At 51.1% G+C, this 14,844-nt stretch overlaps 1 protein-coding gene across 6 annotated transcripts in view; it reads right to left on the reverse strand.

Annotated features, from left to right (window-relative positions):
• Window positions 1–3,799: 3,799 nt before the first annotated feature.
• MSI1 (musashi RNA binding protein 1) overlaps window positions 3,800–14,844 on the reverse strand; it is a 29,553-nt gene continuing 18,508 nt past the window's right edge. For 3 of the 6 annotated variants that reach the window (XR_008650177.2, XM_055237796.2, XM_055237793.2), the window contains 4 exons: window positions 11,869–11,937; window positions 10,558–10,745; window positions 9,991–10,053; window positions 6,031–7,513 (listed from right to left, as the gene is read on the reverse strand). Coding sequence is in view for 4 of the 6 variants with exons in the window: in XM_055237796.2 (XP_055093771.1) it covers window positions 10,012–10,053; window positions 10,558–10,745; window positions 11,869–11,937 (299 nt within the window). In the remaining 2 variants the exon portion in view is untranslated. Of the gene's footprint in view, window positions 3,823–6,030; window positions 7,514–9,990; window positions 10,054–10,557; window positions 10,746–11,868; window positions 11,938–14,844 lie in introns of those variants that run through there. The other 3 variants (XM_055237797.2, XM_055237795.2, XR_010114974.1) reach the window with 2 other exon arrangements.

A 14,844-nucleotide genomic window follows, 5' to 3' on the forward strand; every position in this document is an offset into this window, starting at 1 on the left:
GGTAGTGGTCCCCCGGGCCCAGCTGTCTTTTCTTTTATCTCTGTCTTGTGTCTTTTTTTTTTTTTTTTTTTTGAGATGGAGTCCCGCTCTCTTGCCCAGGCTGGAGTGCAGTGGCACGATCTCGGCTCACCGCAAGCTCCGCCTACTGGGTTCACGCCATTCTCCTGTCTCAGCCTCCCCAGTAGCTGGGACTACAGGCGCCCACCAGCACGCCTGGCTAATTTTTTTGTATTTTTAGTAGAGACGGGGTTTCACCATGTTAGCCAGGATGGTCTCGATCTCCTGACCTTGTGATCTGCCCATCTCGGCCTCCCAAAGTGCTGGGATTACAGGCGTGAGCCACCGCGCTCGGCCTTGTCTTGTGTCTTTATTTCTACACTCTCTCATCTCCCCACATGGGGAGAGACCCACCAACCCTGTGGGGCTGGACCCTACACACTGATGTAAGGGGTGGGCTCCTAAGGCCTAAGGCAGCTCCATCCTGTGGCTCTGCAGGGTACAGCCCCCATGGCTGCTTTCAGGGGCTATGTACCTGTGGCTTTTCCAGGCACATGGTGTGAGCTGTCAGTGGATCTACCTTTCTGGGGTCTGGAGGATGACAGCCCTCTTCTCAGCTGCACTAGGCAATGACCCAGTGGGGATTTTGTGTGGTGGCTCCAACCCCACGTTTCCCTTCTGCACTGCCCTAGCAGAGGTTTTCCATGAGGGCTCTGCCCCTGCAGCAGACTTCTGCCTAGACATCCAGGCATTTTCATATGTATTAGTCCGTTTTCATGCTGCTCATAAAGACACTCCTGAGGCTGGGAATAAAAAAAGGTTTAACGGACTTACAGTTCCACATGGCTGGGGATGCCTCACAATTATGGCAGAAGGTGAAAGGCATGTCTCACATGGTGGCAGATAAGAGAAGAGACCTTGTGTAGGGAAACTCCCCCTTATATAATCATCAGATCTTATGAGACGTAGTCACTATCATGAGAACAGCACAGGGAAGACCTGCCCCCATGATTCAATTACCTCACACCAGGTCCCTCCCACAACACGTGGGAATTGAAGATGAGATTTGGGTGGGGACACAGCCAAACCATATCACCATACATCCTCTAAAACCTAGACAGAGGTTCCCAAACCTCAACTCTTGTCTTCTGCACACCTGCAAGCCTATCACCACATCGAAGCTGCCAATGCTTGTGGCTTGCACCCTCTGAAGCAATGGCCCGAGCTGTACCTTGGCTCCTTTTAGCCATAGCTGGAGCTGGAGTGGCTGGGATGCAGGGCACCATGTCTGGGGGCTACACAGAGCAATGGGGCCCTGGGTCTGACCCACGAAACCATTTTTCTGTCCTAGGCCTCTGTACCTGTGATGGTAGGGGCTGTCATGAAGATTTCTGATGTGCCTTGGAGACATTTTCCCCCATCATCTTGGCCATTAACACATTTGGCTTTTTGTTACTTATGCAAATTTCTGCAGCTGGCTTGAATCCCCAGAAAATGGGTTTTTCTTTTCTACCACATGGTCAGGCTGCAAGTTTTCCAAACCTTTATGCTCTACTTCCCTTTTAAACATAAGTCCCAATTTCAAACCATCTCTTTGTGAATGCACATGATAGAATGCTTTCATAAAAGGCCACATCACCTCTTGAACACTTTTCTGCTAGAATTTTCTTCTGCCAGATAACCTAAATAATCTCTCTCAAGTTCAAAGTTCCACAGATCTCTAGGGCAGGGGCAAAATGCCACCAGTCCCTTTGCTAAAGCATAGCAAGAATGACCTTTGCTCCGGTACCCAGTAAGTTTCTCATCTCCATCTGAGACCACCTCAGCCTGGACTTCATTATCCATATCACTATCAACATTTTGGTCAAAACCATTCAACAAGTCTCTAAGAAGTTCCAAGCTTTCCCACATCTTCCTGTCTTCTTCTGAGCCCCCCTAAACTGTTCCGACCTCTGCCTGTTATCCAATTCCAAAGTCACATCTACAAGTTTCAGGTTATCTGTATAGCAGTACCCCTAGCAGAAGTTCCCCATGAGGGCTCTGCCCTTGCAGCTGACTTCTGCCTGGACATCCAGGCATTTTCATATGTATTAGTCAGTTTTCATGCTGCTGATAAAGACATACCTGAGACTGGGAAGAAAAAAAGGTTTAATGGATTTATAGTTCCACCTGGCTGGGGATGCCTCACAATCATGGCAAAAGTTGAAAGGCATGTCTCACATGGTAGCAAGACAAGAGAAGAGAACTTGTGTAGGAAAACTCCCCCTTATATAATCATCAGCTCTCATGAGAGCTGGTACCAATTCTCTGTATTAGTCTGTTCTCACACTGCTATAAAGATACTACCTGAGACTGGGTAATTTATAAAGAAAGGAGGTTTAATAGTTCCACATGGCTAGGAAGCCTCAGGAAACTTACAATCATGGTAGGAGGCAAAGAGGAAGCAAAGCACGTCTTACATGGCAGCAGGAGAGAGAGAGCAGAGTGGGGAGTGCTACTTTTAAACAACTGGATCTTGTGAGAACTCTTTATCATGAGAACAGCATGGGGGGAACCACCCCCATAATCCAATCACCTCCCACCAGGTCCCTCCCTGGGGATTTCAATTCCAGATGAGATTTGGGTGGGGACACAGAGCCAAACCATATCACCCACATACTTCTTTTTTATTGGCTATTTTAAAGCAAATGATAGCTCTCAAGTCATTTTATTCATAAGCACTTCTGTATGCATTTCAAACTTTAAGGATTTTTTTATTCTGGTAAAAAACACATAAAATTTACCATCTTAACCATATTTGAATAGGCAGTTCAGTAATGTTCAGTATATTCACACTGCTAACCTTTTTCATCTTGCAAATCCAAATCTGCACCTGTTAAACAACTCTCCTTTCTCCCTTGCCCCAGGCTCTGGTAACCACCATTCTACTTTTTGTTTCTATGAATTTGACTAATCTCAGTACCTCATATAAGTGGAATCATATAGTATTTCATCCACAGTCTTATTTCACATAACACAATGTAACATGATGTCCTCAAGGTTCATCCATGTTGTAGTGTATGACAGTATTCCCTTCCTTTTTTTTTCTTTTTTTTTTTTTGAGACAGAGTCTTGCTCTATCACCTAGGCTGGAGGCTGGAGTGCAGTGGCACTATCTTGGCTCACCGCAACCTCCACCTCCTGGGTTCAAGCGATTCTTCTGCCTCAGCCTCCCACGTAGCTGGGATTATAGGTGCCCACCACCATGTCTGGCTAATTTTTGTATTTTTAGTAGAGACAGGGTTTCACCATGTTGGCCAGGCTGGTCTCAAACTCCTGACCTCAGGTGATCCACCTGCTTTGGTCTCCCAAAGTGCTGGGATTACAGGCGTGAGCCACCGCACCCAGCCCAATTTCCTTCCTTTTTAAGGCTGAATAAATAGTCCATTGTATGGATAGACCACATTTTATGTATCCATTTATCCATTGATGGACTTTTGGGTTGTTTCTACATTTTGGCTATCATGAATATTGCTGCTGTGAACACTGGCATACAAATAACTGTTTGAAGGGCTGGGTGCAGTAGTGCACACCTATAATCCCAGCAATGAGTGTGAAGTGGCATCTCATTGTCAACACTAAGCTCTGGGTCAAGTGGAAAGTAAAGACCTTCCCAGGAGGAAAGCAGGAGGGAGAAAGTGCAGAGAATATTTAAAAATATCCACTCTGATTATTTAAGTTAAAGGCACTGGAAAAACAGGAGGAAAAAAGATCACTCTCACCTTTGTGCTGTTTCTTAAAAGCAGAAGATGATGAAATTCCTGAGTGAAAGACCCCCAACCTGTACTGGAAGGAAAGGCAACATCCTTATCTTCAAGGGCGAGAAGTCGGCACCAAGATAATTCTGTGCAGACCCTTGTTAAAGTAATTTTTTTTTTTTTTTGAAACAGGGTCTTGCTCTGTCACCCAGGCTGGAGTACAGTGGTGCAATCTCAGCTCACTGCAGCCTCTGTCTCCCTGGCTCAAGAAATCCTCCCATTTCAGCCTCCCAAGTAGCTGAGACTACAGGCCTGCACCACCACCCAACTGGCTAATTTTTGTATTTTTTTATAGAGATGGGCTTTTACCATATCACCCAGGCAAGTCTCAAACTGCTGGACTCAAGGGATCCACCTGCCTCAGCCTCCCAAAGTGCTTCGATTACAGTTGTGAGCCACTGTGCCCAGCCAAAATGGCTTTTTTTTTTCTTTGAGACAGTCTCACTCTGCCACCCAGGCTGGAGTACAGTGGCACGACCTTGGCTCACTGCAACCTCTGCCTCCTGGGCTCAAATGATTCTTGTGCCTCAGCCTCCCAAGTAGCTGGGACTACAGGTATGCGCCACCACACCCAGCTAATTTTTTGTATTTTAATAGAGACAGGGTTTTATGTTGCCCAGGGTGGTTTCAAACTCCTGAGCTCAGGCGATCCGCCCGCCTTGGCCTCCCAAGGTGCTGGGATTATAGGCGTGAGCCACCATGCCTGGCCCAAAATAGCTCTTATCTTTTAAGCTTCTCCACGTAATTGAGTGGCTTTTTCATAATTTACTATTCTTTGTCGAATCCAGTATATCAGTAACTCTAACTGCTTCTTTAGGTCTTCATTTCTCCCTTTTTTTTTTTTTTTTTTTTTTTGAGAGTGAGAGCATCTTGCTCTGTCCTCCAGGCTGGAATGCAGTATCAAGAACATGGCTCACTGCAGCCTTCAACTCCCAGGGCTCAAGCAATCTTCCCACCTCTGTCCCCTGAGTAGCTGGGACCACAGGCTTGTGCCACCATGCCTAAATAATTTAATATTTTATATAGATGAAGGTCTCGCTATGTTGCCCAGGCTGGTCTTGAACCCCTGGCCTCAAGCACTCCTTTTGCCTCAGCCTCCCCAAGTACTGGGATTACAGGTGTGAGCAAGCACACTCTGCCTTCATTTCTTTATGGAGGCTCCCATGCCATGCACAACTTTTAATAAATAAATGTGTATGCTTTTCTCCTATTCTTTTTTTTTTTTTTTTTTTTGAGTTGGAGTCTCGCTCTGTCACCCAGGCTGGAGTGCAGTGGCGCAATCTCGGCTCACTGCAAGCTCCGCCTCCCGGGTTCACGCCATTCTCCTGCCTCAGCCCCTCCGAGTAGCTGGGACTACAGGCGCCCGCCACCATGCCCGGCTAATTTTTTGTATTTTTAGTAGAGATGGGGTTTCACCGTGGTCTCGATCTCCTGACCTCGTGATCCGCCCGCCTCGGCCTCCCAAAGTGCTGGGATTACAAGCGTGAGCCACCGCGCCCGGCCTTTTTTTTTTTTTTTTGAGACAGAGTCTCACTCTCACCCAGGCTAGGGTGCAGTGGCATGATCTCAGCTCACCGCAGCCTCCAGCTCCAGGGTTCAAGCGACTTTCCTGCCTCAGCCTCCTGAGTAGCTGGGGTCACAGGCGCCCACCACCACACTCGGCTAATTTTTGTATTTTTAGTAGAGATGGGGTTTCGCCATGTTGGCCAGCCTGGTCTCGAACTCCTGACCTCAAGTGATCTGCCCACCTCTGCCTCCCACAGTGCTGGGATTATAGGCATGAGCCACTGTGACTGACTGGCCCTGTTCATCTATCTTGTGTCAATTTAATTCTTGGATCCTGCCAGGACCCTAAGAGGATGGAGGTGAGTCCTGCCATCCCTAAAACAGGAAAATGAGGTATCCCTGAATGCACAGAGACACAAGACATTGACAAGCCCAGCAACGTTTTCAAATAATTTATTAGGAATTTAAAACTGAAAATAAAACCTGGAAAAAGAAGTTACAGATGTGGAGAGAAGAGACACCGGAGGGTGGTAACTTGCTGGCTTCAAAACACCATGTAACATCATAAAAAAAAAAAAAAAAATCCCCAAACAAATCAGAAAACGGAATTCCAGGGTCCTGAGCCCATGGTTGGGCCCAGTGGGGTGGAAGGGTCCCGGGATAAGGGAGAGGGAAGCTAAGTGTCTCAGGACTCAGCTCAAACATGTAGAAAATTAAAAATAAAAACCAATAAAATGCAGCTTCTCTTTTATTAGGAAACATTAAAAAAAAAAAAAACCCAAAACACGAACAGCCGCGCATCTCAGTAACAAAGATTATTGCTTTGTGTTCTCAGGGCTGATAGGTTAAGCACCTCACACAGATAATTAACTCTCCAAAGGCGGGGTTTCCAGGTGGGGGCGATGCTGGGGGGGAGCTCAGGCCCTGGGCCTTGTAACTGGGGGACAGGGACACACAGAGGGGGGATGGCAGTGGGTGGGCCTTGGCCCTGCCACGCCAGCCAGGCCACTGTTCATGAAGGTCCAACGCTCTGAACCTTTTTCCTTAGAAGGGGGCTCTGGGGTGAGAGGCTGCCAAGGGACTCTGGCTGTGGGGTCATCCTGGTGGGAAACTTCAGTGAGAGAATGTGGGGGTTCCCTGAGACGCCCTTTGCTTTCCCCTGGGGTCTGCCCTCGCCAGAGCGTTCCCTGGTGCCCACTCATTGCGGGGGTCGAGGGGGAAGGGGGACAGACTGAGCAGAAACCATGAAGACCCAACCTAGGTAGGGAGCAGGGGAGACCTTTGGAGAGTTAATTCCTGTCCAGCAGTGTCTCTGGGCAAACCCTGCTCTTCCCATGCCCTTTGCCCCCACACTGGGTTTTTGGAGTGGGCAGGTCCAACCAAGGCCTTGACCCTGAGGGCCTGAGAGAGCGGGCCTGCCGTGGCCACAGCTGAGGCCTGCAAGCTTACAGTAACGGTGTCTGAGGGGACAGAAACAGGGGAGTGGGGAGCCCCTCACCCCCGAGGGGTCTTAGAGAGGGGTGGGCACATCACCTCACAGTATTTACATATGATACAGGACGGGATGGTTCCAGGGGCTCGGCCTGGCCTCCCCGCAGCCCTGCCCTCCTCTCCAGGGCTGGAGGGAGGCAGCCAGGGGCCCACACCCAGACAGACACTTTGTTCTTAGCTGGTGAGGGGCACCTGGCCCCTTGCCCCCTGCGGCCTGGGGCTTCACATTCACAAACCTAGAAATAGTTTAAAAACGGTTTCTTTAAAAAAAAAAAAAAAAGGGAAAGGGTAAAGGAGGGGAAATCTGAATAAAAAACGGGTTGGGCTGCGGCCTGTAGCAGGCTCCCTCCGCCTTCACTCTAGCTATGCACAAATCCAAAAGCCTTTTGGGGAGGCGGTCCTAGGGGGGCGCGGCAAGGAGGGAGGGGCGCGGCAGGGAGGGATGGACCAGAGGGCTGGGATGGGCAACCGGCTAATCCAAAATAAATAAAAGCGGGGCGGGGAGAGGGGCGGGTGGGGACAGGGGCAAGGGCGAAGAGGGGGACGTTAGTAGGGGAGCCAGACGCTGTCGGGGGCAGCAGGGCAGGGGCCGGGCCCGGGGAGTGGGGGGCAGGCAGTAGCAGGTCCGAGTCGCTGCAGGGGAGGGGGCGGCGGCTGCGGCTGAGGTCTCCCGCCCCCTCGCTGGCTCGCTCGTGGTCCTCAGTCAGCTGCAGGCTGGGGCGCTGGGAACACAGCCAGGAGGTTATGGGGGCTCCCGGGGCACACGCAGCCCTCCCCAGTTCTCTCCCAGAAGAGCTTTGTTCGTAAACTACCCACTTTCTTCTTCTTATTTTTTTAAGAGACAGAGTCCAGCTCTGTTGCCCAGGCTGGAGTGCCGTGGCAGCGATCATAGTTCACTGCAGCCGCAACCTCCCTAGGCTCAAGCAACCCTCCTGCCTCAGCCTCCTGAGAATCTGGGATTACAGGTAGTATCTGGGACTACAGGTGAAGGCAAACACACTCTGCTCATTTTTGTTGTTGTAGCAGAGATGGGGATTCACTATATTGCCCAGGCTGGTCTCGAACTCTTGTCCTCAAGCCATCCTCCTGCCTTGGCCTCCCAAAGATCTGGGATTACGAATGTGAGCCACCGCACCCAGCCAGACTTTGCATTTTCTGTTCCGTAGTTGGATGGCTCTTTCCCCAGATTTTGAATGGGTGGATTTATTCAAATGTCCCCTTCTCAGAGATACCTTCTCTGAACCCCACATCTAAAAGAGCCCTGTCATGCACAGTCTGGAATTATCTCATATGTTCACTTGATTTTTGTCCTGTGAAATGAGAGAGGACTTTGTCCGTCTTGTTCATCCCTCTTTCCTGGAATGGGGCTCATAAATGAATGGGTGAATGAACAGAATGTCATGGGCTCACAGTCTCCCACCATCTGGATAGACACTGTGATGGCCGTGTACACAGTCCCACAAGTCAAGGTATCCTGTTGTTTTTTGTTTGTTTGTTTGTTGAGGTGGAGTCTTCCTCTGTTGCCCAGGCTGGAGTGCAGTGGCCTGAGTTCGGCTCACTGCAGCCTTCGCTTTCTGGGTTCAAGCGATTCCTGTCCCTCAGCCTCCCGAGTAGCTGAGATTACAAGTGTGCACCATCACGCCAGCCAAGTTTTGTATTTTTAGTAGAGATGGGGTTTTACCATGTTGGCCAGGCTGGTCTAGAACTCCTGACCTCAGGTGATCCGCCTGCCTTGGCCCCGCAAAATGCTGGGATTATAGGTGTGAGCCACTGCGCCTGGCCAAGGTATCCTGTTTTGATAGCTGTGTACTATACCACTGTACACACACTAATTTGTTTAACCACTCTCCTTTTGATGGATATTTCAGTTATTTGCAGTTTTAAAAATAAATGCCTAGAAGTGGAATTGTTGGGTCCAAGGGCATGAATGTTTGAAACTGGGACAAACATTGCCAGACTGCCCTGGGAACCCCTGAGCCACTGTACTTACTTGCTTCTCCCATATCTTGATCAATGGTGGGCAGTGTTCCTCTTAAAAAATCTTTGTGGCTGGGCCCGGTGGCTCATGCCTGAAATCCCAGCACTCTGGGAGGCCGAGGCAGAGGAGGATCGTTTGAGCCAGGAGTTCAAGACCAACCTGGGCCACATAATGAGACCCCATCTCTACAAAAAAATTTTTTAAAACAACTTAGCCAGGCATGGTGGCATGCTCTTGTGGTCCCAGCTACTTGGGAGGCTGAAGTGGAGGATGGCTTGAGCCTAGGAGTTCCAGGCTGCAGCGAGCTGTGATTGCACACTGCACTCCAGCCTGGGTGGCAGTGAGACCCCATCTCTATTAAAAATAATAATAATAGGGCTGGGCACGTTGGCTCACCCCTGTAATCCCAGCACTTTGGGAGGCTGAGGCAGATGGATCACTTGAGGCCAGGAGTTTGAGACCAGCCTGGCCAACATGGCAAAACTCGTCTCTACTAAAAACAAAAAAAAAAATACCAAAATTAGCCGGGTGTGGTAGCGCATGCCTGTAATCCCAGCTACTGGGGAGGCTGAGACACGAGAATTGCTTGAACCCAGGGGACGAGTTTGCAGTGAGCCAAGATTGCGCCACTGCACTCCAGCCTGGGCGACAGAGCGAGACTCCGTCTAAAAAAATAAAATAAAATAATAGTAATAACAATGAAAGATCTTAAAAAATCTTTGTGGCCTGTGCTGGTGGCTCACACCTGTAATCCCAGCAATTTGGGAGACCAGGGCAGGAGGATCCCTTGAGCCCAGGAGTTTGAGACTAGCCTGGGCAACACAGTGAAACCTCGTCTCTACAAAAAAAGTAACAAAATTAGCCAGGCATGGTGGCATGTGCTTGCAGTCCCAGCTACTCGGGAGGAGTCTGAGGTGGGAAGATCCCTTGAGCCCAGGAGGTCTGGGTGACAGAACAAGATCTTGTCTCAAAAATAATAATAATAATCTTTGCCAACCTGATAGGTGGGAATGTGAAGCCTTACTGTTGCTTTGATTTCTGTGTTTAAATGGAGTAGGGTGAGCAGCTTTTCATCTTTATTGACCACAGCTGGTATAAAGATCTGTCTCCCCTGGGACTGTGGTTCTTGAGGGCAGGGATGGGGTCTGTGTCCCAGATTCGATGGCCCAGGACAGGCTTCCCCAGTGCCACCCCACCACCTGCCCACCCCCACATCCTCACCTCCTGCCACCGTCCCCTGCTTCAGTGGTACCCATTGGTGAAGGCTGTGGCAATCAAAGGGCCCTGAAAAGGAAAGAATTTGACTCCTAGATTTCCTGGGAAAGTAGAGGAAGATCAGGGGCTCCTTCTCTCTCTGCAGGACATCTGAGGTGAGGCGCAGACCCCTCTCTAACTGTCTGGATCGCCCCCCGACTGCAGGTCTGCCTGCCCGCGTCGCCCCCCACTGCAGGTCTGCTCAAAGATTCTCCAACAGAGGGCCAGGGAATCTGCACAAACCGTACCCTGGATAAAACCAGGGCACCCCTGGAATCAAACCTCCATGTAAGCAGAGATGCCATGTGTCTCATTTGCACCTAGAGCCCACTATGCCTGGCATTCAGAGGCTATAACTAAGTGCCCGCTGAGTGAATGATAACCCCCACAGTTCTTCCTTAGTGATCTTTCTCCATTCATCCCCCCTCACCCTCCTTTTGCCCCCAGAGACAAAGAAGGTCTCTCCCTTCCCCAACTTGGGGGTCTCTCAAGGTGTCGGGGGTGAGGTGGAGGCCGCTAGGCCTGGCCACTCACCCCAAGACTGTGGCCGAAGCCGGTGCTGGGGGCGGGGCTGGCGGCGCTGATGTAACTGCTGACCCCCGAGTCCTGGTTGGCCGCCCCGTAGAGCTCGGCCATGGGGCCGGGGCTGGTGGTCCCCAGGAAGCCCCCTGTGCGGCTGGGAGTCGAACCTGGAGGGGGAGCCATCGTCCAGGGGTGAGAGCCTGGCAACCCAGAAAGAAGACGGTGATAGCCCCGGTGCCCTCTGCCACCCCACGGCACCCCCTCAAGCCTGTCCCACCCACCCTGACCTGGACCCCCACATTTCAGAAAGTCCTGTGGGCCCACCTCCTGTAGATCTCCCCGCGCCCATCCACCCAGTCACACCTAGCCCTGACCTCCATCATCTCGTCTGACCACTCAGTAGCCTCACCTCCTGAGCCCCTTCCCAACCTCTCCCCACCTAGCAGCTGAATGCATGTTCTAAACTCTGACCCACGTCCCTCTGCTACTTGCAATTTCCACTGTCTCCCCAGCACCCGGGCTCCTCCTGCCTCCGTTCTCCACTCCCCACTTCCGCACTCTCCCCACCCACTGGCCTCCAAGCCTTTGCATATGCTATTCCCTCAACCAGAAACACTTTTCCTCCTCTTTGCCTTTGAATGCAAAGTTAAGAGGCCCTTCCTCTTGGAAGCCTTCCCTCGCCTTTCCTAGAGGCCCCAGCTGGGAGCTCCTCTGGTACCGGACTCCCCCTAGTGCAGCAGCATCAGCCATCAGCATTATTGCCTTTTTAATACCTGATGCCACCACCAGGCTGCAAGCCCTGGAGGCAGAGACCCTGTCAGTCTTTTTTTTTTTTTCTTTTGAGACAGACGGAGTCTCACTCTGTTGCCCAGGCTGGAGTGCAGTGACGTGATCTCAGCTCATTGCAACCTCCGCCACCTGGGTTCAAGCGATTCTCCTGCCTTGGCCTCCCGAGTAGCTGGGATTACAGGCGCGCACCACCACGCCCAGCTAATTTTTGTATTTTTAGCAGAGACAGGGTGTCACCATGTTGGCCAGGCTGCTCTGGAACTCCTGACCTCAGGTGATCTGCCCACCTCAGCCTCCCAAAGTGCCAGGATTACAGGCAGGAGCCACTGCGCCCGGCCGACCCTGTCAGTCTTGCTGAGGGCTGGCTCGCCCATGCTGGCACGATGACCAGCACAGAGCAGGTAATCAGGTGATACTTGAGTGAATGAACAAGTGTCCCTCTGCAAAGGGGTGGCAGTGGCCTCCTCCCCTCCCCTGGACTTCTCTGTTCCCTGTGCTCCCTCATCTCTCTTCCTGCACCTCAGAAGAGCTCACCTGTCCCTCGAACCACAGCCGCTGCCGCCGCTGCTGCCGCCATTGGACCATAGGCCGTGAGAGGAATGGCTGAAAGGAAAGGGATGGGCACATCAGCATGGCGGTGAGGGGCAGAGATGGGTGAAGGAGGCCTCTACCTTTTAGGCAGAGCCTCTTCAGCCTGGCCCTACCTCAGAGGGTTCCATGTAGCCCCACGGTCAAGGCAGAAAAGGCTACCTTGGGCCACCATCTGTGTTCTGACCTGTGGCATGGATGGAAAAAGGTGGGAGAGAGGACAGCTTCCCAGTGAGTAGCTGAGCCTCAATTTCTCCCCTGGTCTGGGGGTACATGCTTGAACAACCCAAAGCTTATGGAGGGTGGAGGCAGGGCATCCAACCCTGAGAAGCTGCGAAGGTTGCCCGCAGCTGCCCCCTTCTCCAGGGTGCCCTTGGCAAAACAGGGATCACTTGGCCCAGAGGTGCCTGGGAGCTCACGTCCTTCTTTGCAGCCCACGACAGCTAGTGATAGACTGACACGGGACAGGCCCCCAGGCCTGCTGCCCCCAGGTAGAGCGCCCCAGGGGTCAGGCTGAGGCTGGGCTCCCACGGAGGCCATAGCTTTGCACCACACCCTCTGCTGCCTGTCCTGCTCCCCTCGCCCCTGTCTCCTGAGAGCACCCCAAGGGCCTCCCTGACCACCCAGAAATGACCACTGCCTCCCCCAAATCCCCCCAGCCTCTTTGTTTGCCATCTCCTCTTCAGACACAGGCACCTATCCCCTTGTTTGCTGTCTGCCATCATCGTCACCTCTGCAGCACCTAGCACCTTGCCTTGTACACAGCAGGTGTTTAATAACTGCTGAAGGATTAGAAAGGGCCTCTGCTTAAAACACCCAGTGGCTTGAATGGCTTGAGCCTGGAGCTTCCTGGGGCTGAGAGGTGAGCACCTCCTACTGTGACTCTTTCCTAAAAACTTCATACAGTGGGCTCCTTCTCACTCAGATGCCACCTCCTCTAAGAAGCTTTCCCGGAATACCCCCACTCAGGCGGCCCCTTGTCCCCAACCCTAATGCCTTAGCACATTTCCCTGCTTTAATTTCCTCATGGAACTTCTCACCCGCCAAAAATATCTTTTTTTTTTAATTAATTTTTTTGTAAAGATAGGGTCTTGGAAAGGCCGGGTGTGGTGGCTCACGCCTGTGATCCCGGCACTTTGGGAGGCCAAGGTGGGCGGATCACCTGAAGTCGAGAGTTCAAGTCCAGCCTGACCAACATGGAGAAACCCCATCTCTACTAAACAAAAAACAACAACAAAAAATTAGCCAGGCATGGTGGTGCATGCCTGTAATCCCAGCTACATGGGAGGCTGAGACAGGAGAATCGCTTGCACCCAGGAGGCGGAGGTTGCGGTGAGCCAAGACCGTGCCATTGCAATCCAGCCTGGGCAACAAGAGCACAACTTCATCTCAAAAAAATAATAATAATAAATAAAATAAAATAAAATAAAATAAAAGATAAGGTCTTGGTATGTTGTCCAGGCTGGTCTTGAGCTCCTGACCTCAAGCTATCCTCCTGTGTTGGCCTCTCAAAGTGTTGGGATTACAGGCATGAGCCACAGCATCCAGCTCAAAAATATCTTATTTGCTTTGGGGATACTCAGGTAAGCCTTTCTTGTTTTACTCGATTTTTGTTTTTTTTTTTTTTGAGACAGAGTCTAGCTCTGTTGCCCAGTCTGGAGTGCAGTGGCATGATCTTGGCTCACTGCGACCTCTGCCTCCTAGATTCAAGTGATTCTCCTGGCTCAGCCTCCTAAGTAGCTGGGACTACAGGCGTACACCATCATGCCTGGCCAATTTTTTTTTGTATTTTTAGTAGAGATGGGGTTTCACCATGTTGGCCAGGCTGGTCTCAATCTCCTGACCTCAGGTGATCTGCCTGCCTTAGGTTCCCAAAGTGCTGGGATTACAGGCGCCCACCACCACGCCCAGCTAATTTTTGTATTTTTAATAGAGACGGGGTTTCACCATGTTGGCCAGGCTGGTCTTGAACTCCTGACTTCAAGTGATCCACCTGCTGTGGCCTCCCAAAGTGCTGGGATTACAGGCATGAGCCACCACCCCCAGCCTGTTTACTTGTTTACTGCTGTCTCCTTCCTCTGGAATTTCAGTTCCGGGAAGACAGGAACCTTGTCTGTCTCACTCACTGTTGTGTCCCCAGTGCCTGGAGTGGTGTCTGGTACAATGAATATTTATTGAATGCACGAAAAAACCACCCAAGTCTCCTTTTCTCCAAGGCTAGAGGAGAGTTCAGATCCTAGGTGCCCAAGCACTGTTGATCTTGTACCTACTCCCTTGCCTGCCAAGATATCGCTAAAGGGACATTTCTTCTGTCATTTCTTTAAGGCCAGGGACTGGGCTCTGAGGTCTGTTGTTTGGCTCATTTAGGCATTTCCATAAGGTCAGAGGAGCCAACCCCAGCATGCGCTCACCACACTGTAAAGAATGACTTATTTATATAATAAGTATTTGCTTCCCTCTCTAAATTGCAAGTTCTGTGAGATCAGGGCCTGCCTCTGTCTTATCCCTGCTCTGTCCCCAGGGTCTGGGAGAGCATCCTGTGCACGGTAGGTCCGTAACACATGGTGCTCTGTTGCCCAGGCTGGAGTGCAGTGATGCAATCATGGCTCGCTGCAGCCTTCACCTCTTGGGCTCAGACGATCCTCCCACCTCAGCCTCCCAAGTAGCTGGGACTACAGGCATGCACCACCACCACAACTGGCTAGTTTTTTTTTTTTTTTTTTTTAGTAGAGATAGGGTTTTACCATGTTGCCCAGGCTAGTCTTGAACTTCTGGCCTCAAGGGATACTCCTGCTTTGGCCTCTCAGAGTGCTGGTACTACAGGCGTGAGCCACCATGCCCAGCACGCAGAGTTCTTAAATGAGTAACAAGGACCTCCTTCCAGCCCTCCACCCCGACAACTACTGGCCAAACTCTCCCTCT

The sequence above is a fragment of the Symphalangus syndactylus genome, chromosome 13 (assembly GCF_028878055.3).
Source record: "Symphalangus syndactylus isolate Jambi chromosome 13, NHGRI_mSymSyn1-v2.1_pri, whole genome shotgun sequence".
NCBI classification, from domain to species: Eukaryota; Metazoa; Chordata; class Mammalia; order Primates; family Hylobatidae; genus Symphalangus; species Symphalangus syndactylus.